This window comes from Amblyomma mixtum, chromosome 2 (genome assembly GCF_055824585.1).
Source record: "Amblyomma mixtum isolate Tamu chromosome 2, ASM5582458v1, whole genome shotgun sequence".
In the NCBI taxonomy this organism is placed as follows: domain Eukaryota; kingdom Metazoa; phylum Arthropoda; class Arachnida; order Ixodida; family Ixodidae; genus Amblyomma; species Amblyomma mixtum.
In genome coordinates this window covers 92,159,476-92,181,586 of record NC_143013.1, presented here as the reverse complement: position 1 = coordinate 92,181,586, position 22,111 = coordinate 92,159,476, and the positions used below count along the sequence as shown (strand labels likewise).

At 44.6% G+C, this 22,111-nt stretch overlaps 1 protein-coding gene across 2 annotated transcripts in view; it reads right to left on the bottom strand.

Moving 5' to 3' along the window:
- Positions 1-6,680: 6,680 nt before the first annotated feature.
- The window catches only part of LOC149360174 (glutamate receptor ionotropic, kainate 2-like), a 104,192-nt gene continuing 88,761 nt past the window's right edge, over positions 6,681-22,111 (bottom strand). For both annotated transcript variants that reach the window (XM_089572197.1, XM_089572198.1), the window contains exons 13-16: positions 21,738-21,951; positions 14,599-14,915; positions 12,532-12,633; positions 6,681-6,889 (exon numbers count right to left, since the gene is read on the bottom strand). In XM_089572197.1, coding sequence (XP_089428323.1) covers positions 14,647-14,915; positions 21,738-21,951 — 483 coding nt within the window. In that variant the 3' untranslated portion in view covers positions 6,681-6,889; positions 12,532-12,633; positions 14,599-14,646. The remainder of the gene's footprint in view (positions 6,890-12,531; positions 12,634-14,598; positions 14,916-21,737; positions 21,952-22,111) is intronic.

Genomic DNA, 22,111 nt, shown 5'->3' with positions numbered 1-22,111 from the left:
ACTTATGCTCATATGCACAGCTAGTACTGATGGTGTCAGAGCCAACACGGAAGGGACACAACACCGAACCTTCTCATCCGGCGAAAGCGCGGGAGACTCAAAAAACAAAGCACCATTCAGTTGTCACCGTTGCAGTGACAAAAAAAAATTATGTTGTATTGATCGAAAAATTGAGTGTCTGGGCCCTATATCGCTCTACTTCCTTCGCTAGCCTTCCGGCCATAGCCGGTGAAGAATAACAAACAATGCATTTGGCCTTATTCCATCTCTTGGCAGAACAAGTTGTCAGCAAGTTGATCCATTCTTTAAAAAAGTGATAAAATTTACGCAAATATGCCAGTGCGAGAAAAAAAACACTGGGTAAGGGCATCTAACTCTTTATTTATCAATCAGTTTTCAATAACGCAGTTACGACACGCCTTTTTCCCGTCTTTATTCTTTTACTCATACACTTAACGAAAACGTTTTTATATGAGTAACTTTTTCCTTGTCTGAACAGTTCTCATGATATAAAGGCTTGAACTATCCATGTATCCAAATGTTTTTTTTTAGGGGAATCCCCCAAGGTGGAGTAGATTTGTAATAAGGGAGTAATTACTCATTGGCATCCACCCAAGCGCAGCCATACGGCTACAAAGGAAAGCTATACAGCTTTCTCAGAAACTTCGTAGTTAAAGAAAAATTCGTCCTGGTCCGGGGTCCAGGACGAATTTTTCTTTAACTACGAAGTTTCTGAGAAAGCTGTATAGCTTTCCTTTGTAGCCGTATGGCTGCGCTTGGGTGGATGCCAATGAGTAATTACTCCCTTATTATCCATGTATCCCCAGAACCATCGGTGTATTAACTTTCACTGAGTGAAAAGCGAGGCTCTCGCTGGTTTTAGTTTATATCATGCTAACATTAGTTGTTTTCTTTCGCTATGGCTCATTTTAGGCTATGGCTCATTTTAGTTTCTATCATGCTAACTTTAGTTGTTTTCTTTAGCAACGCCTCCTTTCTGCACCATCCGGATCTATTGCACAGCCTGAGCAACGCTCTGATGAAAAAACAGCCAAAGAAAAACGAGAAAATCAAAAGCTTTCCTCTCCCTTAATTACCGTCGCTCTGAACAATGCGAAGAATTCCGACGTACACAGAGACTAGGCGCCAACATCGAACGTCGAAAACCGGAGTGAGCGCCAAAACCTAAAATCCTCGGATGTTGTACCGCCCCAACAGCTCTCTTGGCTAACTTTCGCGCCAACTTCCTTTCACGCGCCGCAAAGGGAAGCGCGCAGGCACGCGGGAAGTTGGCGTTTAATGAAATCTTTTGAGCCTCTTTGCCACCACGGAATTCGCACGCCGCTTCCTCTGCCGCCGCCGTCGGTGGCCTTCTTCCTTTGTAAGTGGAACGCCCGTGTAGAACAGACGAAAAAAAAAGTATATTTGGCAGTGAACTCGCAGAGACTGCCGTCGGATGCTTTACGCGGCAGCTCGCTTATTACGACACCTCGTGGTTCCAACTTTCGAAGCCTCGCTCTGGTTTGTCTACTTTTAAAAGTTACGGCAGTTAAGACTCCTCTACTTTCACAGAAGCTGGAAAGACAGTTCTTCAGATAAATTATTCAACTTATCCGTCTGTGAGTTTGTTGGTACAAGGAACTTGTCGATTTTAACTGCATTCGTGTTATGGGCACCGTCTTCAGGGATTCGGCTGAAGAATAGGTCCTATGAGCTCTTCAGAAAATTCTTAACTATTGTGCTGCCAGTGTATACCAATTTCAAACATTAGAATGTTTGAACAGGGCAATCAGAGGTCGGTGCGCAGTCTCAAGATAGGTAGCGAACGCAAAGAAAACTTCTAAGTTCGTTTCTTAGAAGTTTGACCAGTTTCACTTGCTCTCGCTCAGAGGTGCGGTGCAGTCCGCATGATGAGATTGACGCTCGTTAGGATGTTTTTATAAGGAAAATATTGGAAGCACATCAAACCGATGTCGAGAGGATAGCGCCACCTGAACCCATTATAAAAAGCGGCCTGTGGCTATTTAGAACCATTTTTTGAAACGCGAGAAAAGTAAGATAATAAGCATGCGATTTTTTTCTGCTAAGAATATTAGAGTATGTACTACCTCTCCCCACAAAATTTTCATGGTCACATATTTTAATCTAGAGTTACTGTTGGGAATTTATCGGATTTCAATATGGCTCTAAAAACTTCGGCTTCAAGATGGCTCTCCAGGTTAAAACGACAGTAGCAGGGTCCAGTATTCTTTTTTTTCTTTCGCAGTACTACTGCGTGTTCAAGGCATTTTTGTGATGAAGGGGATACTACCTTTGAATTTTCTGAGGACAGTACAGGCGCAAACTTTGTAAGCGCAGAGCGCCACTGCTGCACGCTAAAGCGTACTGTAGTGACGCTGCAAGCTAGAAGCTCGAGATGTAATGGTCACCCCCAAAATCCCCTTTTATAGCCTTTCTCCGGGTGTGCAAAGAAACAAGCAAAGGCTGGTCGTCAGCAGTAATCAGAAGTCATGAGTGCCATAACCGCGAGCCATGCTATCGCGAACAGCCACCCATAAATCCTGGTTACACTACCGCTTCAACCAGACAAGCAAAAGCGACCGGGATTGCAATTTCATTATTTTGCGCTCTGCTTCTTACCCATGTTTGAGCCAGTGGAAACGATCTCTGATTGATAATAAGGCTTTCTATTGAAGCTTTGGGTAGGAGACAGGTCTGAATACCATATAACTTTGACACATCTCATAACAGCGACAATTATTTGCTGGTACCGCTACGCTGTGGCGCAGCAAGCGGAAATAAGAAAGGAAGATAAAATAGAAAGGAACGTTATCAAAACATATGCTACGTTATCTGTAGCGCAGTTGGGAAAGGAATATAAAAAGAGCAAAATATGTGAAGAAGAAGGACGGTTACTGAGAACGCACATGCATGCGTACACAAGGCTGTGGAAATAAGAGATCTCACGGCGCGCCATCCGGTGCAAATATTGTAGCCCGAAATATTCTCCTGCAATCTCCTCTCCGTGCAAATACCGTATATCCTATAGACAAGCGTCAGGCGGTGACGTCACGGAGATGCGGCGGCGCTGGCGTCAGCAGTGACTTTCGTTGTGTAGGCAAAAGCCGGTACCGTGTGCCTTGGGTATGCCATGCTTGAGCGTTTTTGAACGCATTTTGCAATATTCCGGCGAGCTGTGGTGCGGGTGGTTGGACCTCAATGCTGAAGAAAGGCAGCGGCACAAGTTTCCACAAGTTTATCGCATTTAGATATGGGCCAAAGCGATGCGCAGCGGCCGTGGAGCGGGAAAAGTTCGGCGACGGATCGTATGCGCGGCTAGTATTGCATTTCTGCATCGGAATATGATAGTTTTGAACAAATAAATAGCAGCGCAAGTAGACGAGGACTAGACGAGACAACAAGTTTGCGTCTCTTAATCCGCATGTTTGCTCTTCAGTCGCGCGGCGAACAGTGCAAGAGTCAACGTCTGCAGCTTGTTCGCGTTCTGTCGGGCTCTCATTATGAGAAGTATGGACTGGACATTTCATGTGGCTGTGACCGTAAATTGAACGCAGGGGGCCGTTTTCAGGCGACAGTCACCCGGACTACGTCCCGAGCATCTCTTCGAGCTAAAAAAAAAAAAACAGCTGCTGCCAGTCGCCTTCAGCATTCGTCGGGCCACTAAGCGCGACGTTTGAAGCAGCACTGTAGTCCTGTAGTAGGAATATACGACGCGGAGCTTTTTCTCTATTTTCGCTTCCACGAGCTTCAACTTGTACGTTTTTCACCACCTATCCTAGAAAACGATTAAACGTCACTAAGGTATCGGCAAAATCATGCAGTGTTATTTCCCATTTTACCTGAATTTTACCATTATGGCCAATCAGAACCTGGCGAAAACAGCAAATACCAGACCAAAAACTATTTATCAAGCATAAGGCATGCAATCAGATTGACTTCAAATATTTAGCTCTGCACAGCAAACGTAACTTCGTTGTAGCTCGAGGTATACACTTCTATCCATTCGCCTGTGCACCTCTCTTAAAGCCAAGCGAATAAAAATGAATTTTTTCAGACATTACCAGTGAAGATCGCATTTACATGACTAATTTAAAGTAAGTGCATGGCTTCACTGTCCAGTAGTGTTCGGCGCTCTCCGTACTGAAGTGGCTGGACGAGAGCAGGCACATCACAAAGGTTCGTCATGGGAAAAAGCTGCCTCTCGTCGTCCTTTTTCTTGCACTTAGCGACCGGGTATGCTGTATCGCCCCAAATGTTGAGACTACAGACCTGTATACCACGTGCTTTCGCGGTTTCAAATAATAAGTCAACCTAGTCGACCGCCGTAGCCGCGCCGTTGCTGCCAAACATAGGAGCCCAGAAGGAAGCCTATGCAGCGTTTCGCCAGATAATTCCGTCTGGCGAACAGGCTGAAGAAGTGCTGAACTGCTCTCCGGTCACCAACAGAAATATTTCTAACCACAAGCGACGCGCACGCTTTGAAATATGAGCGCACGCGAGTTGGTTTCGAAGGCAGCATCGCTTGGCGCGGGGTAGGCATGCTACGTTTTTGCTACACCCCGCGTCGCTGCCGACCGCAGCGCCACCTTTGTTTACAAACATGACGCTTGTCTATATGGCTTATGCAAATTTACGGCCTGCTTACAACAACGACGTGCTCTTGAAGGGGCGATAGGGCATTAATATTGCAAACTTATTTTCAGGTCGCTTTGATGGATAATAAAAACATCGGACAACAAAAAGAAAAAAAGAGGGTGTCCAAAACCTTACCACACCCTCTGGCACGAGAGGAAAAATTCAGTGTGATTGATCAGTAGCAGGCAAGGAAGGACTGAAGAAAATAATGAAACAACAGCCAATAAGAGATAAACCAAGCAAGAAAATCTAAAGTTTAAAGTTTTCTTCCTATACAATAAACATTAAGGTAGACTCATGTACTTTTTGAAATTATTGTTTGTTTGATACGCACCCCTTGTTTTTGCTTCGAAAAGTACTCAAGAAGGGTGACTATAGTTCGTGACATAATCGTGCCTCTGAATCCGAATACGTTGCAGAGAAAACATCGTTTTTCACCTAAGGGCTGGCGAATTCTAAATAGTTGTAAATCTATATGGACTGAAGGTTTAAAGCTCTGGGGCTCAAAAAGTATAGGACTCTGAATAAAACCCACCCAAATGGCAGCCATGACGAAAAACCACAAAACACAGCGCAGGGTCCATCGCTGGTTGATGGTTTCTGTGCGTTCTGGCCCATTAGACGCTCCGCGTTTTGGTCGCCGTATTATTTTTTGCACTTCTTTCCCCCAGCATCCACATTCGTCCAAGACATGTCTAACGTCTCGGAACGTCACGCCTGGACTCGCACACTCATCGACACTCGGCTCAGACCACAGCCAAGTCTTCAGAACTTTTCCGGCAAATAAAGCAAAAAAGTGTTACATACGAACCATTGAGGAACCCTGCCTTTCCGGCCACAGCGATTTACCGATGCAGCGAAGAACCGACAGGGCTTGCGCTGTTGAGGAGCCGGCTGTTTTGGTACAAAGGGAACAAGAAGTTTCCGAAAGACGCGCGGATAACAGAAAGACACAACCTGCAGGGTTAACAAAAGGCCAATGCTTAGTGAAGAAGACTTGGTTGTATCGATCGCAGCGGCGGTCCTATCAAAGGGAATTCCCCTGCGGCACGGAGAGCGGTCGAACCATGCATCATTGCAGGCGGTGTTGGAACGCGCAGTAGCACCGCTACTGGCCTGCGAACCGCCATTTGGCTTATGGAGGCCAAAGAAAATGCGACCGGACTGCCCATCTTCGTTCGCGTTCAGACATGTGCACTTGGATACTTGTACTTACCGCGCCAACCTCGACTGTCGACGGTAAGGGTGGATATCGAACATGGTGATATCACTCAGAGCTGAGGATCGGCATCACTAATTTGTTGAATGACGCATGCTTTGATGACTCGCGCATTCTGCATTTCAGACAGATTCAGACATTTCTTGTTTTGTTTTCGTATGTGGAACAACGTTGTGCGAAAAACAGTGCAAAAATATCCTTAAGGAACCAAGCGGACACTAAATACGTCCTCTGTACTGACTCCAGCGGTGTAACTAGCTCTCATTACCTACCAAAACCATAACTGTGAACCCCCACCCCTTTCCTCCTGCCTGCTCCCAGTAGGGCTTTCTGGCGCACAGCCTAGCATCGCATATCGCAGCCTCTTCCAGCCGCTCGTGGTTCAATGTAATATCTAAGCCTGACGTATCTGGGTAGAAATCATACGTTGTTTTATTAACATTTGTATGTTCTCTGAGCAATATAGAATCAACCAAAATTTTATTGCTTTATCTAAACGACAGAGATATCCAACCGCCATTTCAGAAGGGCAATTTTCTATCGCTGAATTATACTGTTCATAGCGATGAACATAACAATCGCTGCAAACATCAGTGTACTATGTCCCGTTGAAAGACGATAAAGCTAACTAGGTTGTTGCATGCCCCAAAATTCACAGGAAATAAGATGCCTCAGCTTTGTATTTTCCGATTTGTACAGAGCGAGGTACAGTGTCCAGCATCAGCCGTTTCGAATCGAACGTCACAGTGACTTTTTATAGCAACCTATTTATAATTTTCTTCAATGAGCTGCGTGAATGCACTGCTCGATGCAAAACAATCACTTTATTTCAGACCTGTAGACGGCCCCGGTGGCAGGCTTACCTGCTATGAAAGAACAGATCAACATGAAGTCCTATAATATAATTACACTTGATTCACCATTCCCGCACTTTTTAACAGCCGTTGTCTTCGTGCCGGAAGGAGTAACACTGGTCACTTGTTTCTTGTCCGGTTCACACCATACACTCCGCACCTGTGGAAAGAGAAGTTCGTGTTCACAACTTTGACGCGTATGTCAGGAGGGTGTGGCACACCTCATTAATCATTTAAATTTTTTTAAAACTTATACACAGGTCGCAACGGCCAGTCTGTTCTGTGCCTTGACCGAGCAATGATACTTTAATTTATACAGCTACAGGCAAAAGTTTAAGGGATGCGGATTTCCCGAGAAAAAAAAATGAAATAAAAACAAGTCATTTCGGCGCAGTGACGGATACCAAAACCTTCAAAATCCAGACTACTAAAAGGGCCTTTAGGCTCCATTCACTGGAGGAAATACCAACAAATGTTTTTTTTTTCCTGGAATCTGCATCTTGTAAGCTTAGAAGCGCAAAATGGATGAAAGGCTAAACTTTTCAACAGTATTTTATTGTTAAAGCATTACTTGGCTCATGCGTGGCGTCCACAAAAGCTGTCCACAGAAAGTTTCCACACCTCCTGTCCACTCTGGTAACGCGGTTACTCGCTACTAACTCGAGTAAGCCGGGTAAGTTTGTAGGAGCGCCGCGCAGGCTGCAGCCAATCAGAGGAAGCTCGGCTAAGTTCGGGTAATTTCGGAGGACCATGACGCCAGCTGCTCGAGAAGTTGCTCGGGAAGAGCAACATGTGTCGCACAATCCTTACCGGTGGCTGCGACAGGAATAGCCACATGCTAGTGTAGTGGCGCATCTTTTCACCGTTGCGCCACTGCGTTGATAGTGGAACAAGGACTCGCCGCCATCTATCAATGTTAAGTAGAAAATGGCTAATTTTGCATATATGGGCCTTGAGTCACGGAGATTTCGCATTCACAGCTCTAAAAAAAAAAGACTTAAGTGCCCCCGGTAGTTTTTTGCGGTTAATATGTACGGCGCGCTGTGCTATTATAGTAACCTGTGATAATCTTAAGGCTTGATAACCGTATTACTGCAGCAATTTCATGATACAGCATGTTTCACCGCATGTTTCATGATACATAGAGGCCCGGAATAACGCACATGTTAAAGTCATGGATAAAATGTGCAGCAAATTGCCGTAAGTTAGGAGAAACAACCAGGGGCGGGGAGGCTATGATTTAATTGATGTGTGACCAAAAATTAATTTGGTAATAGTAATTAAATGCGGAGTTCAACGTTCCGATGCGACGCACAGGCTAAAATGGCCGCCGTACGGAAAGGCGCTCAAAGGGTATAGACAGAATACACGTTATTACTTCACAGATCTTGTCTCCTAAGTTGCACTCATTTAGACAGCAACACTTAACCATGGACCAGCGAAGATATGCAATAAATACGCATTTCCCGCACAGCAAGATAACCCGTAGTCTCATCGAGTGTTATATCATCCTTCTTTCATTCTTTTTCGCATCGGCGCATAGAATGGCACCAGCGGTGTGCGGTGAAATTATGACGCGCAAGAACAGCAAGCAACAAGCCACGTCCATGCTCCATCCGTTGGTGCAGCAATACCAGGCGCCTGTTTCGTGAGGTACCGCGGGAACGAATTTCTTTCAGGGCACACATGCCTGAAAAAGTTCATAGCTACACAGGGCCCAATTTCGAGCCATTAACCGCTTAAGTAAACTTTAAATGTAAAATGATGAAAGCCCCGCCTGTTGACTTACAAGAGATTCGTTTTCGCCGCAACGCGTTACAAGACAACTACAGTCGTGCCCGCCCAATAATATGCTAATCAAAACAAGAAGACATCAAAAATATTTTATACTCTGAAGTGGTCTAAGCACCGTACAGTGTCGCCATGTCTCGAATTTAATTTTTGCTGTCACAGGAAGCAACGAGGGCTTCTTAAAATCTCTGAGTTATTATGGGACTGACAGATATATGAAGTACGCTATTTGAACACCTTTCCTTTTTGTTCAGTGATAGCTGGTACCTTTCTACTCTTATCAACCAAAGGACAGTCCCATGACCAAAATGGTTTAGTCGAGTAAACATAATGTAACAGACTGAAGCGTGGTCATTTAAAGATAAGTACTACTTTAAGAAGCGCCAAGATGTCAGTAAAACAACCACGACACACAAAGCAGCCATGTGGTGCGCTACGGAGTGGCAAGGAAGATAAAATAAAAAGCCTCTGCCGACCCTTGCCGTCGCAAATTATCCAATGTCCTCAGGGCACGGAAATCATTTTCTGCACCATGGCACATAGCAAGAAGATTCCAATTTTTCTTTAAGTATTCTTTTTTTCCTACGCCTAGCTCCACAATCTCATGTGAACTTATCTGTGGACTTTGCTCGTTGGCAATGATTGCGCCGTCACTAACATTATTATTTTTGGCGCTCTCCGACGCACCCGATTATTTCATTCTCCGAACGCAATCTCCCTTCTGTCCACCCTGCGGCGCAGGCCTGCCCAGGGCACCATACGTCCTTTACTCACCAAGCACCAGCTAAACTCAATTTATTTGCGTGGAAACAGCCATCAAGGTACAAGCTTCCAATTTGCATTTTACACTACGCCACGCTTAGCTGCGTTTATGATCGTGTGAGCGCATGTTGATTAAATGGTCATGATTGAGCTGCCGGGCTACTCTTATTACCAGGGGCGTTCCGTTAGTCTGGCTTCGTGAGCTGTGAGATGTTTAACTTTAGGGCATGCAATTTGTCTGTTTTGTACGTTGAGCATCGCCTCAGGCCAAAAAGAACGAATAAAAACAAATAGTGCGATAACACCAAAGCTATAAAACCTAAGAAATACGATTGGCTCGTTCTTTCTACGTAGCATAAGAGGCTGGACAGCAGAAAGAGGGATTGCTATCGGGCGCCATGTTCCGGTTCGGCACGTACAGGAAAGACCTACGGCGCGCGGTGTGAACGTACGCATATATGCCGCGGAATATACAGGTAAGGCATTCTGGAGAGGTAACTGATCCTCGAAATCGAGGTTAGTTACGAATTATTCCAGCAGTCCGGGCGACCTGAACTTGGATCCTCCGAAGAATCCTGCGCTACATCTTTACTAACAGGTATCTTTGAAGGTGATATCTTTAAGTTATAGAACTGAGAGGTGGACTGAAATGTAAGTTCGGAATATTTTCTTTTCCAGGAGCACTTCAGTTTTTGATGTACATTCCACAAACAACAATGCCCATCGGTCACTGCTGAACCAATCCCTATATGTCTACGTAAAAGGACGTCGGCAGCTGTTGGAGTCACCAAAGGTACTGGCGACCTATTTGCCTTTTGTCAATGGTTGATGTTTACAATTGAATTCTTTATCGTTTCGTCTTACGCGAAATTCTGACATCTACAGTGTTGATCTAACTTGGGGAGAGTCAGAATGTTTATAGTTGAACGTCAAGCCTATAAAGCAGGTGAGGCGCGACAGACAGCCTTACTACGACAGCTTGGAGAGGCTATAGTACGCTGCAACTCAAGAAAGAAGCGGCAGATGCCCGTAAAAGGAATCTCGCCAACCAATGCCGTCGACGTATTACCATGAAGTCTTGGTGAACTGCATTGCACCTGCTATTTATTTTTGATGCTAGGCCAGTACGTCCATTGCTCAGACCGCCGCATCAAAGTACGCCGACGTCATTGGTTGGAGGAGGGCCACCTTTGAGGGGTACTAGCCGCAGGGTTGGAAAGGTACACCCGACTAAAGTGCATCGGGAACGAACATACAGTGTTATAGGTGAGGACTGTATGAAAAATTCACACGCTCCGGTTAAAGAGGGCATTCCAAGCTATGATTTCAAGTGCAAGGCCTCTAAATTCCACCTCATATTAAAACGTAATGGTTAGGAATTACTGAGTACCCTTCGTGACGCATTTCTTGGCGATAAATCCGCGTAATACCTTTACATACCTCGCTCACGCAATAAATATTTCTTGTGACTTACAGCCCGTGTTAGGATGACTTCCTCAAGGTGGCAAGCAGAGTGGCGAGACGTTCGCACAGACTTTAAGTGCAACGAAGGTTTGATATCCTGCCTAATCGAAACAGTTCTAGTTAGAAGTTGCTGCAAGATTTCTCTCGGCGGGGAGATACGGGGGAGAAATATATATGCCACATAAAGAACTAAAAGACCTCACTCTGCGTCTTGAAAATGCTGCATCGAGTCAATATTCTACCATACTAGCGATTATCGGAAATTAGTCACTGGTCTGAGATTGTTGATATAGCTTACTTAATCGTTTCAGTGACGCTAAGACACTCAACCATGTCTCATCAAAGTTGAAAAAGGAGGTGGCTATGAGGTGCAGCCTTCAGCTACAGTTTGCCAAGGGTGGCGGTTTTACTGGACTTAGCGATAAGAATATAGTGTTTTTCACTCTTCACAACGCTTTCCTTCCCTTCTCGCCATACATAATACTGAGGTCCCCCTGAAATCAGAAGGCAGCGTAATTCTTCCATGTTGCCGTCATCGTCCTGTCTTTCGGACTTTCCGCCTATGTCGTGTTTCGAATCAGTGATAGCCTGGTGACGTGGAGTATCGTACGACTGGCCGTGATTTTTCATTTTTTTCAGAAAGGGTTCACACTTTAAGATCACACTCAAGGCAAGGCCACATTAGGAACAACTGCATGAGTGATTCCACAACCAACTGCCTAATGGGTGGTGTAGAGTTTTTCACAAAACGTGATTACATAATTTTCGAAAATAATGACTACGTATCGCGTTTTTAGATATGCGCCGACAAATTTTTACCCTACTGGGGAGCTCGCGGGAAATAACTTTTAAGGAGGCTCATGAAGGACAGAATAAGGGAGCGTCTCTACCTGGTCGGTAGAGAGGAACTTTACTGCTGTGCCTATAGCTCCCTGTTGTTGCCCGCCCGTCGAGGCATATGCTATGCTCCGCGACTGGCGGCGTTTAAAGGTCGCTTTATTTTTCATCTCTGAGGCGCCTAATCACCAACTTTCCATTGCATAACAGCGCGAAAGGAAGCAGGATAGTTCAAAGCAGCTAGCCCAGCGTTTTTTTCTACCAGAAGTGTTTTCTCAAGCTTACCGAGCCGGGTTTCTCTAAGCCACTCTTCCCACTGCCCTTAAAGTTCATGATGCCTAAAAAAGCTGGCGCGCTGGCGCCATTTAGAATTTGTCTGTCACTTACACATCTTAGTGAGAGTGATACATAAGTTTTGCTCTACAGTGCAGAAATGAAGTTTCTTTCGGGCCTGGTCTGATAACTTCCAGCCTTCTATGGCGTCGCGTTTATTGGCTAAACTAGCGAGTTTGAGCGACAACTTTGGTCTTTTTTTAGAAACGACTAAAATGAAGCTCGAAATTTCTCCTTCTCCAAACGCAGACGAAATATCGACGGCCATGCGGCTAGCGACGACCAACACACAAGTTTGCCTGAAGAAATAACCGTGATTAGTCTGCGATGTGGAAAATTTCAAAATATATCTGCGTTGCAACGAAACAGCGGCCCGCTGCGAACCTGCCATTAAATTTTCAGTAAAATTCACGCAGGTAGAGAGGCGGTGCCGGATGAATGTGATGTGAGAATATCGAGAAGCATATCAGTTAACTATTTTAAAGACCTCACCTGGATGGCTCGAAAGACCCCCTTTACTGCATTCTGCCTACTAACTGGCCGATATTGCCCACTGAAGTTTGTGTTATTAGTTGTGGACCAACCCATGTCTTGCAAACGCGTCCCATTGCTTACCTCAAATGCTTCGTCATGTGCCGACGGCATTCGCGACGCTGCCACAGTTGTACAATGGCCCCAAGAAGTCAGCAACCCTCTTCATCGTTAGGAGTAGTCAGCCTGCATTGCCCAGGACAGTAGTAAAAACACTCATATTGTTGGATTAGTTCGATGGTGTAGGCACCAAAAAGAACAACACACAGACATGCAGCATGCCGGTTTCAGGAAAGTAAGCTACTGGCAACTGCCTACAAATTCTCAAACAAAAGATGTGGAGATAGTTCAGGTTACCCTTCCGGAATGATTTTGGCAATATTCATTTCTGTTATTCATTTCATTTTCATCTTTTTTCGAAACGCTGCCGTCGAAGTAGCACAGCTGGCCTGCGAAATTTTGTGCAGCGCTGTAGTTGAATTGTTGTGTGTTAATCGGAACCTCAACATATTACGTATGTTGAGGTTATTGAAAGATACAGCCTTGGAATAATTTTTCCAGAAACCTCTCTACAACACATGTGGTACACAGACGATGCACAGCTCTCTTTTTCTAAGCCTCGTATCTTCAAGCATGAGCTGACTCTAAGCTGTCTGAGTGCTTCACATGTGTGCCACAGGTCTGGAACGATCTACTCAGACGCGAAACCGCTGCAAAATCTAGCGATAGCGATTTCGTTTGTTTGTTTCAAGAACTTTCATGAGTGCGCAGTGCTCCACTCTACTGCCAAATAAAGCTTGACGTTATTGTGTTCTATCTAATACAATGACCGCACTAGAGTGCAGAATGTCTTTGCCTACGAGCGTTTCGGCAAAGCTATTTACTCCACGTCGAGTTAAATTGCTGCCATTGTTAGAATTGCGGCGAACTTACTGACGAGCACGGAGGCCCCCCTTTCGCTGACTGCACAGGACCGGAAGGCCATTCTCGAAATAGTTCGGTACGTTTGGATTTCTTTCTCTTTTCTCGCTCGCTCACAAAACACTGCCTTTGAGCGCAATGTCATCTGTACGATTGTATGAAGACAGTTTTGGAACTGCACCACTGCAACAAGACACAACGGCTTCACCTTCGAAGTACTGCGTACAGTTAACAGAGCAGAAAGCCATTCGTTCACAATGCGCGCACTGAAAGTTCCAAGCACTTTACGCTGATTAAAAGCCATCAGGATGATTTCCGCACTGGTCGACCTGGTCTGGTTGTTGCAGTGGGCACGATTATGTGTTCGACGAACTAAATTTATCGGTGTATTCTCGATGCTACATGAAGTTAAAAGTCTATAGTGCATCGCAGTACGAGGAATAACCCAAGCTGAGTAATTCACCGATAGCAGTAGCAGGATGAAATTTATGGGAGGAAATAAGTCTCCTGGGAGTTGGCAGACAGACATTGACACATAGTGGCCTCTACAAAGCCAGTCTCTCCGTGGCGCGGCCCGTAAACGTCGCATTAGCGACAGGCTGGATAGCGGAAGTCCCCACGCCTCACTGATATAAACGAATTAATACACATGTCTTGGTGCAGAATCAGCTGATGCTCTCGATTCAGTTGAAGTTTCAGAGCGGACCGCAACTGCTTCACTCCCAACTGTTTTAGCGGTAGTACTTTCCTTCATTTTTCTCCATTCAGAAATGTTTGGCGCACTCGTAACTCCTGTTTTCCTTCCTTTCTGGCGGGCTTCGTACGGACGTTAACAGGCGCTCCGGATATGTGTGTGTGTTTTTAGCTTGGAGTAATTTTCAATCACCTTCAGTTGCAGGCACCCCTTAGTCAATCTTCTCTCGTCTTCATTTCGTCCCCGTGCTAAAATATCTCAATGATCAGTAGCGTGGCTTTTTGGGCTTGTTTTTACATAGTTCCAATACACTGTAGCGCAGCAAAAGACGAGGACACAAGAGACGAGAGACGAACCTCGTGGTGTTCGGCTCCCGTCTCTTGTGTCTTCGTCTTTTGCTGCGCTACAGTGTGTTGGATCTCAATGATGCCGGGACAATAACACATACTGCCTGCCCAATTTCCAAGTTTATTTCCTCTCTTGAGACTATGTGTTCTCAATCACATTAAAACATCCGATGCAAACAGTGCACTCGCCTGTTTCGGCTGCAGAAGCGACGAGCACGCAGCGGATGAACCGAGTCCTCAGCTTCGTGCCGAGCGCGCTTTGAAAAAGAACTCGGCGAAGGCAATGAGGCAGGCCAGACCCAGTCCGGCGAGGAGGACGACAAAGACACCGCCCACTTTGGGTAGGCCCAATTCGCTGGCCGACCCGGGGCTCTCGGGGCCCGTGTCCTCAGGGCAGCGCTTGGCCGGATCCCGTACTCTCCACCAGCGGTCCTTGAGCATCTGCAGGACTCCATTCTCCTGCAGCCGAAGAATGGCCGACGACAGGAGACTCCGATACGGTGATCCTGCGTAGGGTGAGGAAGCGCCTTTAAGGGGGGGTTATCTTTTTGGTCGTCGATTACTCAGCACAATGATAATCAATCATATTCATCCAAGGACGAATATTCATGTCTTGGGACAGGACGTGCGATCAGAGAAGGAGCCTTTCTTGTGGCCTTCATTCTTCCTAGTCTTTGGATAATACTAAAAGATTTTCACTTTCCAATACTATGTGGTTAGCGATAGGCTATGTTTGAGAATTAGAGCGCACAAAAACACGCAGTAGAGAAAAAAAGAGATGGCTTACACTTCACTATATCATCTTCTTTGTTTATCGTTTGTTTTTATCTAATATTATGCCACTAATAAAATGAAGAATTTCTCGTGAATTTTATTTCAATTTTTTTGCGATTTTCGGACTCTCATATGGCTCATAAAAAAACTGCAGTGTAATTTGGGTAAAATATGTAGAAAAATTTATTGCTTTCTTTGTGATCCTCATAAATTCTAAGCGAGTCATGCTTCTCATGGTCCGATGGCCTGAGTACCCATCGCGAAGTCCGGGATTTCCGGCGACGGAGCACACTCATATCAGTATTATTACAACTTCCAGTGCTTTTAGGGTCGCGTTCCTCAAGCCAAAGGCAAAAGCAAACGACTAAATAAACTTTAAGGCTCAGTATTCTCAGTTTTTGGTTTTCCTGCCATTGTTTTCACTAATTCCTTCTGCCTCTCTAAACAAATGGAGATAGAATGATTCTGTTCTTGGCTCATGAATCCTGAAACATCGAGGAAAGCAAGGAAGCTCTCACATTCTTTGTACACGCTGAATTATTTTTCAAGGTTATTTTTGTTAGCAACATTTTCATGTAGTTATTCACGCTGGAGTTTAACTTTTAGTTTCATCCGCACTGGGCATCTAAAAAGGGATTACTGTATTAATGTACAGACCGCAGAATTGAACTTTGAATTACTTGCACAACCAGCAGAATAAACAAGTGGTGCACTTCATTCGTATTTATCTACCGTCATTTGGACGACTTTACGAGGCTTTCAATTTTAAACACTAACCAGCATAGCAGCCTGGTTTAAAATCAAACTCAGTTCTCAGACTTCGAACAAGAGCTACATTTCTTTGTCAGATGTGGGAATATAAAATCTCTAACCAAAATAGCCTTCATTTCAGCTTCAGAACCACTAGCGTACAGATGCCACTAAAACTGGCAGCATCATTCTGATTATCTCGGAGGCCGAAGAGGCAAAGCTCAAAGAGTTACTATTAATGAACGTCAGCCGTCTGAATATCATCGTAGCGATTCGTCTATCTGTTGTTTGGATCAACTGAACTCAGCTTGCCTCACATGGTGAAGATGCTTCTTTTCCCGCAGCTACCTTCAGGGTCGACCATTTAAGTGCTCACGTTCGCCGTCCAGCATTCAAACAGTTGATAACAGAACTCAGCAAGCGCGGCTCATGCGGCGGAATCCATTCCCTTCCTACACTACAAACTCAGCTATGTGGCTAGCAGGTGGGGCCTAGGTACATTACCCGAAGTTTGGTTTTTTTGGTTTATTAGGGTTTAAAGTCCGAAAGCGACTCAGGCTATGAGAGGCGCCGTAGTGAAGTGCTCCGTAAATTTTGACCACCTGGGGTTGTTTAACGTGCGCTGACATCGCACAGTACACGGGCCTCTAGAATTTCGCCTCCATCGAAATTCGACCCCCGCGGCCGGGATCGAACCCGCGTATTTCGGGTCGGCAGCCGAGCGCCGTAACCACTGAGCCACCGCGGCGGGGCAATTTACCCGAGGTAACCTACCTATGCGACTGACCTTAACGTACAACTTTATTTTATATACAGCTGAAAAAGTTTTGGTTTCAGAAGTGCCGCGGTGAAATGTGCCTAAATAGCAAATACTATTGGTCTGTTGTTGTGTATATGATGTTTCTTCTTGCCACATATAACAGGAGTGTTTGACATCGCATGCAGTGTAGGTTTTGTGCACGTCGAAATTGTAGCCTTGAAAAAATGCGCAAAATGTTTTTATTTCTTTTTTAGCTTTTTACGACAGCTGTTACTGATGTAGAGTCAAAAGTAGCGACTCAAAAGCGTTGCTACTCAGAAACGTCGGTAGTTCTCGGCTATCCCCATCGCACTGCTGGCTGAAGTCGCGGAGAGCGAACTGCAAATCAAAAAACTATCGGTAAACCTGCACTGCTCCATGAGTTCGGAATATTATCTCTCGGGATAACTCTGATGTGATTGAATGCGTAATGTGCAACCTTATCAAAAAATTACATTAAAGTCTATTCGCTGCCACATACCCTTTTAGGTTTTAATTAGATGAAACTTCGTCAAATTTCGTCTTTCTATCAGATCCTTTTGCGCTGCCAGCACAGGATTTTGGAAGAAGAAAGTAAAAAATGAAAATCATTCGCTGAGAAGGGCAAACTGACGCACGCCGCCTACGTGCCTGCTCTCTCCTTGCTCCTTTTCGTTTCCTTTAGCGACCTGATCCAAAGCGCGCGCTGGGCGCCCAGTAATGATAACGAATGGGGCTGGCTTATGACAAGCCGTGCAGGCGCTTTGGGAATAATGAACGGCTGCAGAAAAAAAAAAACGAAAGGTGCTAGATGCACCCCTGATGGGTTTTGAAGGCTTCATCAAAGCTAGGAAGTAAAGACTTGGGCTTGCGGCTTCCGGTAAAAGTAGGTGGGGCCTCTATTGGAGAGCTGAGCCCGCTTGAAGAGGGGCAAACGAGGGTGGCATGACCTCGCATTGCGAAGACGCCCTATTTTTTCCGGTGAGCGCCATTTACAGCTCGTTTTTTTTTTTCACTTTGTAGGAGACATTCTCCAAACACAGTACTAGAATATTACATCTCGCACCTTTGCAAGCCTCGATCAATAAGCTTTTGCATTAGCTTTAGGGGAAAGGCAAAATCTAGCTACACCTAAAAGGGACTCTGAAAAATGGCAGCCTATATAGCCCTTTTCTTTGTGTTTACTATACCGAAAAATTTAAATCAATGCTCTGTACTGCTGAGTTCTCGCGTTAAACTCTCAGGAGCATTCAAGCTCAAATCACACCAGCCATTTTCTTTTAAACCTAATAACTATGCCTAAAAAATTCTTTGTCCTTTCGTAGGAGGAAAAGAGTGCCAACTTGTTCATACCTCCAAAAATTGTATTTAGATGTTCTATGAAGCTCTCATTCCGAACCATAGTTATGTATAAGCCGATTACTAAACCATTTGTGTACAATTCTTTGGCAGACTGAATGACTTTAAAGCTGTTAACAACTGAGTCATCGCTATTAATTAGTCCAATTTTTCAAAAATTCCCACAATACAGGTTTCCGCTACTTAAAATTTTGAGCACAAAATGGCTAAGCTGAAAATTTGTTGAATGAGAACAAAAGTTAAAAGATCTGTAACGTGTGAACACATTAATTATCATCAACATTTTTTCAGAACTATTCGTCGAGTATTTTTAGTGTAAGCAACCTGGCACTCCGTTGTTTTCCTCCAATCTAAAACTTTCAGAGGTAAAAGCTCCAGATGCAGTCCGTCTCTATGTCTAAAAGAGTTGTTCTCAGCCTAAGATATTGGCCTTGAATGATTGAAGTCGGGAAGTGGTACGTTTAACCTAAGGAACTTTCAGCAGTATTGGGATAAGCCAAAGCTCTTGAAGAAATGTATTGAAGGAAGCACGCGCTGATCTCGTGAACGGTGAGGCCTAACTGAAAGCAGGAAAAAAAAAGTTGTATACAAATTTGCAAACAACAGCTTTCTGACAATACGGCAGGTCTCCCGATAGGCTCGAAGTTACGGAACAGGCCGTGTCTTTATGGCACTGATAGCTTTTTTTTTCTTACTTTCGTCAGCCACATAAGTTCACCGCCGCTATTTATGAAGGTAAGAAAATTGGAAGTTTTTCTGTGTACAATATCGGTAACTTTGTAGGATCAAGAAGGTTGAATGTGTTTACAAAATCCAGATCGTAACGGTTCGTAGAGCATTCTTCGCTTGCTTACAGCACAAGAAATTCTTGTAAAGCCGCCTATACTCACGCCAAAACTTAATATAGGCTAACTGTAAGATTTATGTTCCCTGCTCATTCAGCACGGCGACAAAAAAATTGCAAATGTAAATTTCTTTCTTTCACCAAAGAAGGGTCCTAAACTTTAATAAGTAAAAAAATTCTAACTTTAATCCTTTTTTCTGTGGATTGCTAGTACGGCCAAGTTATGTAGAAGTTTCTGGCTGAAAATACTACTGAACGTAAATTTGTGAAAATAATGCTGAAATCTGACTCGTTTGAGAGTCTAATTGTCTGTACTCTTGGATATTTGTAGCGCAATTTCTTTTTGAACTGAACCATTAAAAATAATACTTTTACGCTCTCCATGAATCAATGCCACTAAGCTTTAACGGCATCGATGGGATTCCGTCGCATAAGGTAATTCGGGGGAAAAATAACGCAAGGCTCAGCATTTGTGTGGCCGGAAACAAACGTTTCTTCGATATTCTAGATACGATAACTGCAGAAAGAAAGCGAAAGGCATTTCAAATATAAATGCGACAAAAACAAACGACACACTCGCAAAAGGGCCAGTAAAAATTTAAGATTTCGCCAAGGCATAAAATCGGCGCATCCATATTGTAACCGTTTTTCTAACACTGTGCACCAATTTTACTCATATGTACCTAGACGAGAGGCTAATTATTCAAGCGCTGTTGGAGTCGCATGCCCAAGATAGCAGAATGGCCGTATCAGATGCGTATATCACGCATAATGGCAGTTATAGCAAATTTTTTCTCAATTCTATTCTAGTGTTTCTCCTTGGAGCAGCCATTCTTGCGGCAACTGTTTGAAAACGTATATAGAAATCCGAAACAATGAGGCACGTGAGCTTTCTTTCGCCCACTTGCTATGCATCGGTGGACATCAGGATAATCTGAGATACCGGAGAACAGTCGTACGTTCGAATTCCGAACGATGATGAAAGACAACAGCATAAACATCAAATCTAAACAATGGCCTTATGTCAGGTTTCTTTTTGCTTTAAAGCATCTATGTCAGCAGTGTTAGCCTGTATTTCCTCAATATCAAAAGTAATTCTTCAGAATACGTCTAGAAGACTGAAATAGAACTGGTGGATCTTATATGTCAGAGAACGTCGAGGAAGACTTTTTTCCTGCCGTTAACGGCCGTCCATCAACGTTGCAATTTTTGGACCCCGTCGACGATGTCATCGATCGTCAACGGATTCGAGCAAATCTCTGGTGCGTTGTCGGAAAGCTCTTTTTACCAAGACAAACAAAGCAGGTCTTGCCGTTGGTTCTAAAAAGAAGATTTGTACAATCCCTGGTTTTCATCTGATATACTACTATAACCCGTCACTCAGAAATGAATTCATTTTAGAAGCGTTACACTTGTCATCGCAGCTTGAAATGATGTCTCTTCTTCCAAAACGCCGACGCCTGTCGACCTTTTCTTTGTTCAAGGCTGCCTCTCAGTGAAATTAAGGAGTTCTGTTTTTGAAACAGCGCAACAAAGACGGGACTTGAAACTGAGGGGTAAAGACAAACAGGCGCTGACTAACAACTGGGTTTATTGAAAAAAAACACACAAATATATAGACAGAGTTAGGAAAGATTAATCGCCACTATAGTCAACTCGTGCCACATGGGACGCCAGATACCCAATCCCCCTTCCGAAAGGCCGACCGATGGGCAACTAATGCACGTTGCGCCCTTCTCACGTATAAGAAAAGCTTCAATAACTTCTCGCGTCATCTTATCACTATGGCGGAACACGATGTTGGTGTTCTTATAGTCGTGGGTACATTTGCATTTCTTGCAACGGAATGCACATTTAGCGAGAGGGTCTCCTTCTGGTTTTCTTTTTTTGTAATCTTTTTCATGTTTACATTTGCACTTTCTGCAGTGGACCACCACGTGTCACAGGGGGTCTTTTTTTCTGGTGTTCTCATGTTCCATGAGTCGCTTGTGATGCATCTTCCTGTTTGGCCAATATATGTGGCGCCACACGAGAAGGGAATTTGGTATGCTACCCCTACCTCGCAAGGTACATAAGGGAAAACATGGCGCACCTGACAAGCCCTTTTGTTTCTATATATTGGCCAAACAGGAAGCTGCATCAACAAGCGACTCATGGAACATGAGAACACCAGAAAAAAAGACCCCCTGTCACACGTGGCGGTCCACTGCAGAAAGTGCAAATGTAAACATGAAAAAGATTACGAAAAAGAAAATCAGAAGGAGACCCTCTCGCTAAACGTGCATTCCGTTGCAAAAAATGCAAATGTACCCCCGACTATAAGAACACGAACATCGTGTTCCGCCATAGTGATAAGATGACGCGAGAAGTTATTGAAGCTTTTCTTATACGTGAGAAGGGCGCAACGTGCATTAGTTGCCCATCGGTCGGCCTTTCGGAAGGGGGATTGAGTATCTGGCGTCCCATGTGGCATGAGTTGACTATAGTGGCGATTAATCTTTCCTAACTCTGTCTATATATTTGTGCGTTTTTTTTTCAATAAACCCAGTTGTTAGTCCGCGCCTGTTTGTCTTTACCCCTCAGTTCCAAGTCCCGTCTTTGTTGCGCTGTTTCAAAAATGAATACGTTTCAACTTGCCCAAATTTCTGCTTTACTTAAGGTGTTCTGTCTTCCTAGTATGCCCTAGTTCGTAGGCGCTAATAACCGGAGCTCTGTACGTTCTCGTTCGCTTTCAGCGAGGTAACACGGCACACGATACATCTCTCATGCTCTTTTGTCTAAGACACACTTAAGTATTGTTAATAAAAAGGGCGCGTGGCTGACCCGGCGGCGTTGCGACGCCGTATCCCTTAGAGTCGAGTAGCCCGCCGATCTGGGTGAGCTGGCACCGCCGTTGCGCCACGTACTCGATGCTGGTGGACTCCATGAGGAAGGCGTAGCCGCCGCCCTCGACCCGTGCTACGCCCTCGGCATTGGTGCGGACGAGGTCCTCCCTCATGGCGTGCCACATGCGCTCGTACGTCTCGTGCTTAGACTCCTGCGCAGAAGTGGCGACATGTACAGTCGTGAGCACAATGAAAGGGAACAATGTTTGAGCAATCATTTATTGATTACTTCAGAAATATGTGTGACAGGCACAGTTTTTCCGTTTTAGAATGAGTATGTTTTTACCGGATAGTATTCAAAATTTTTTCTCC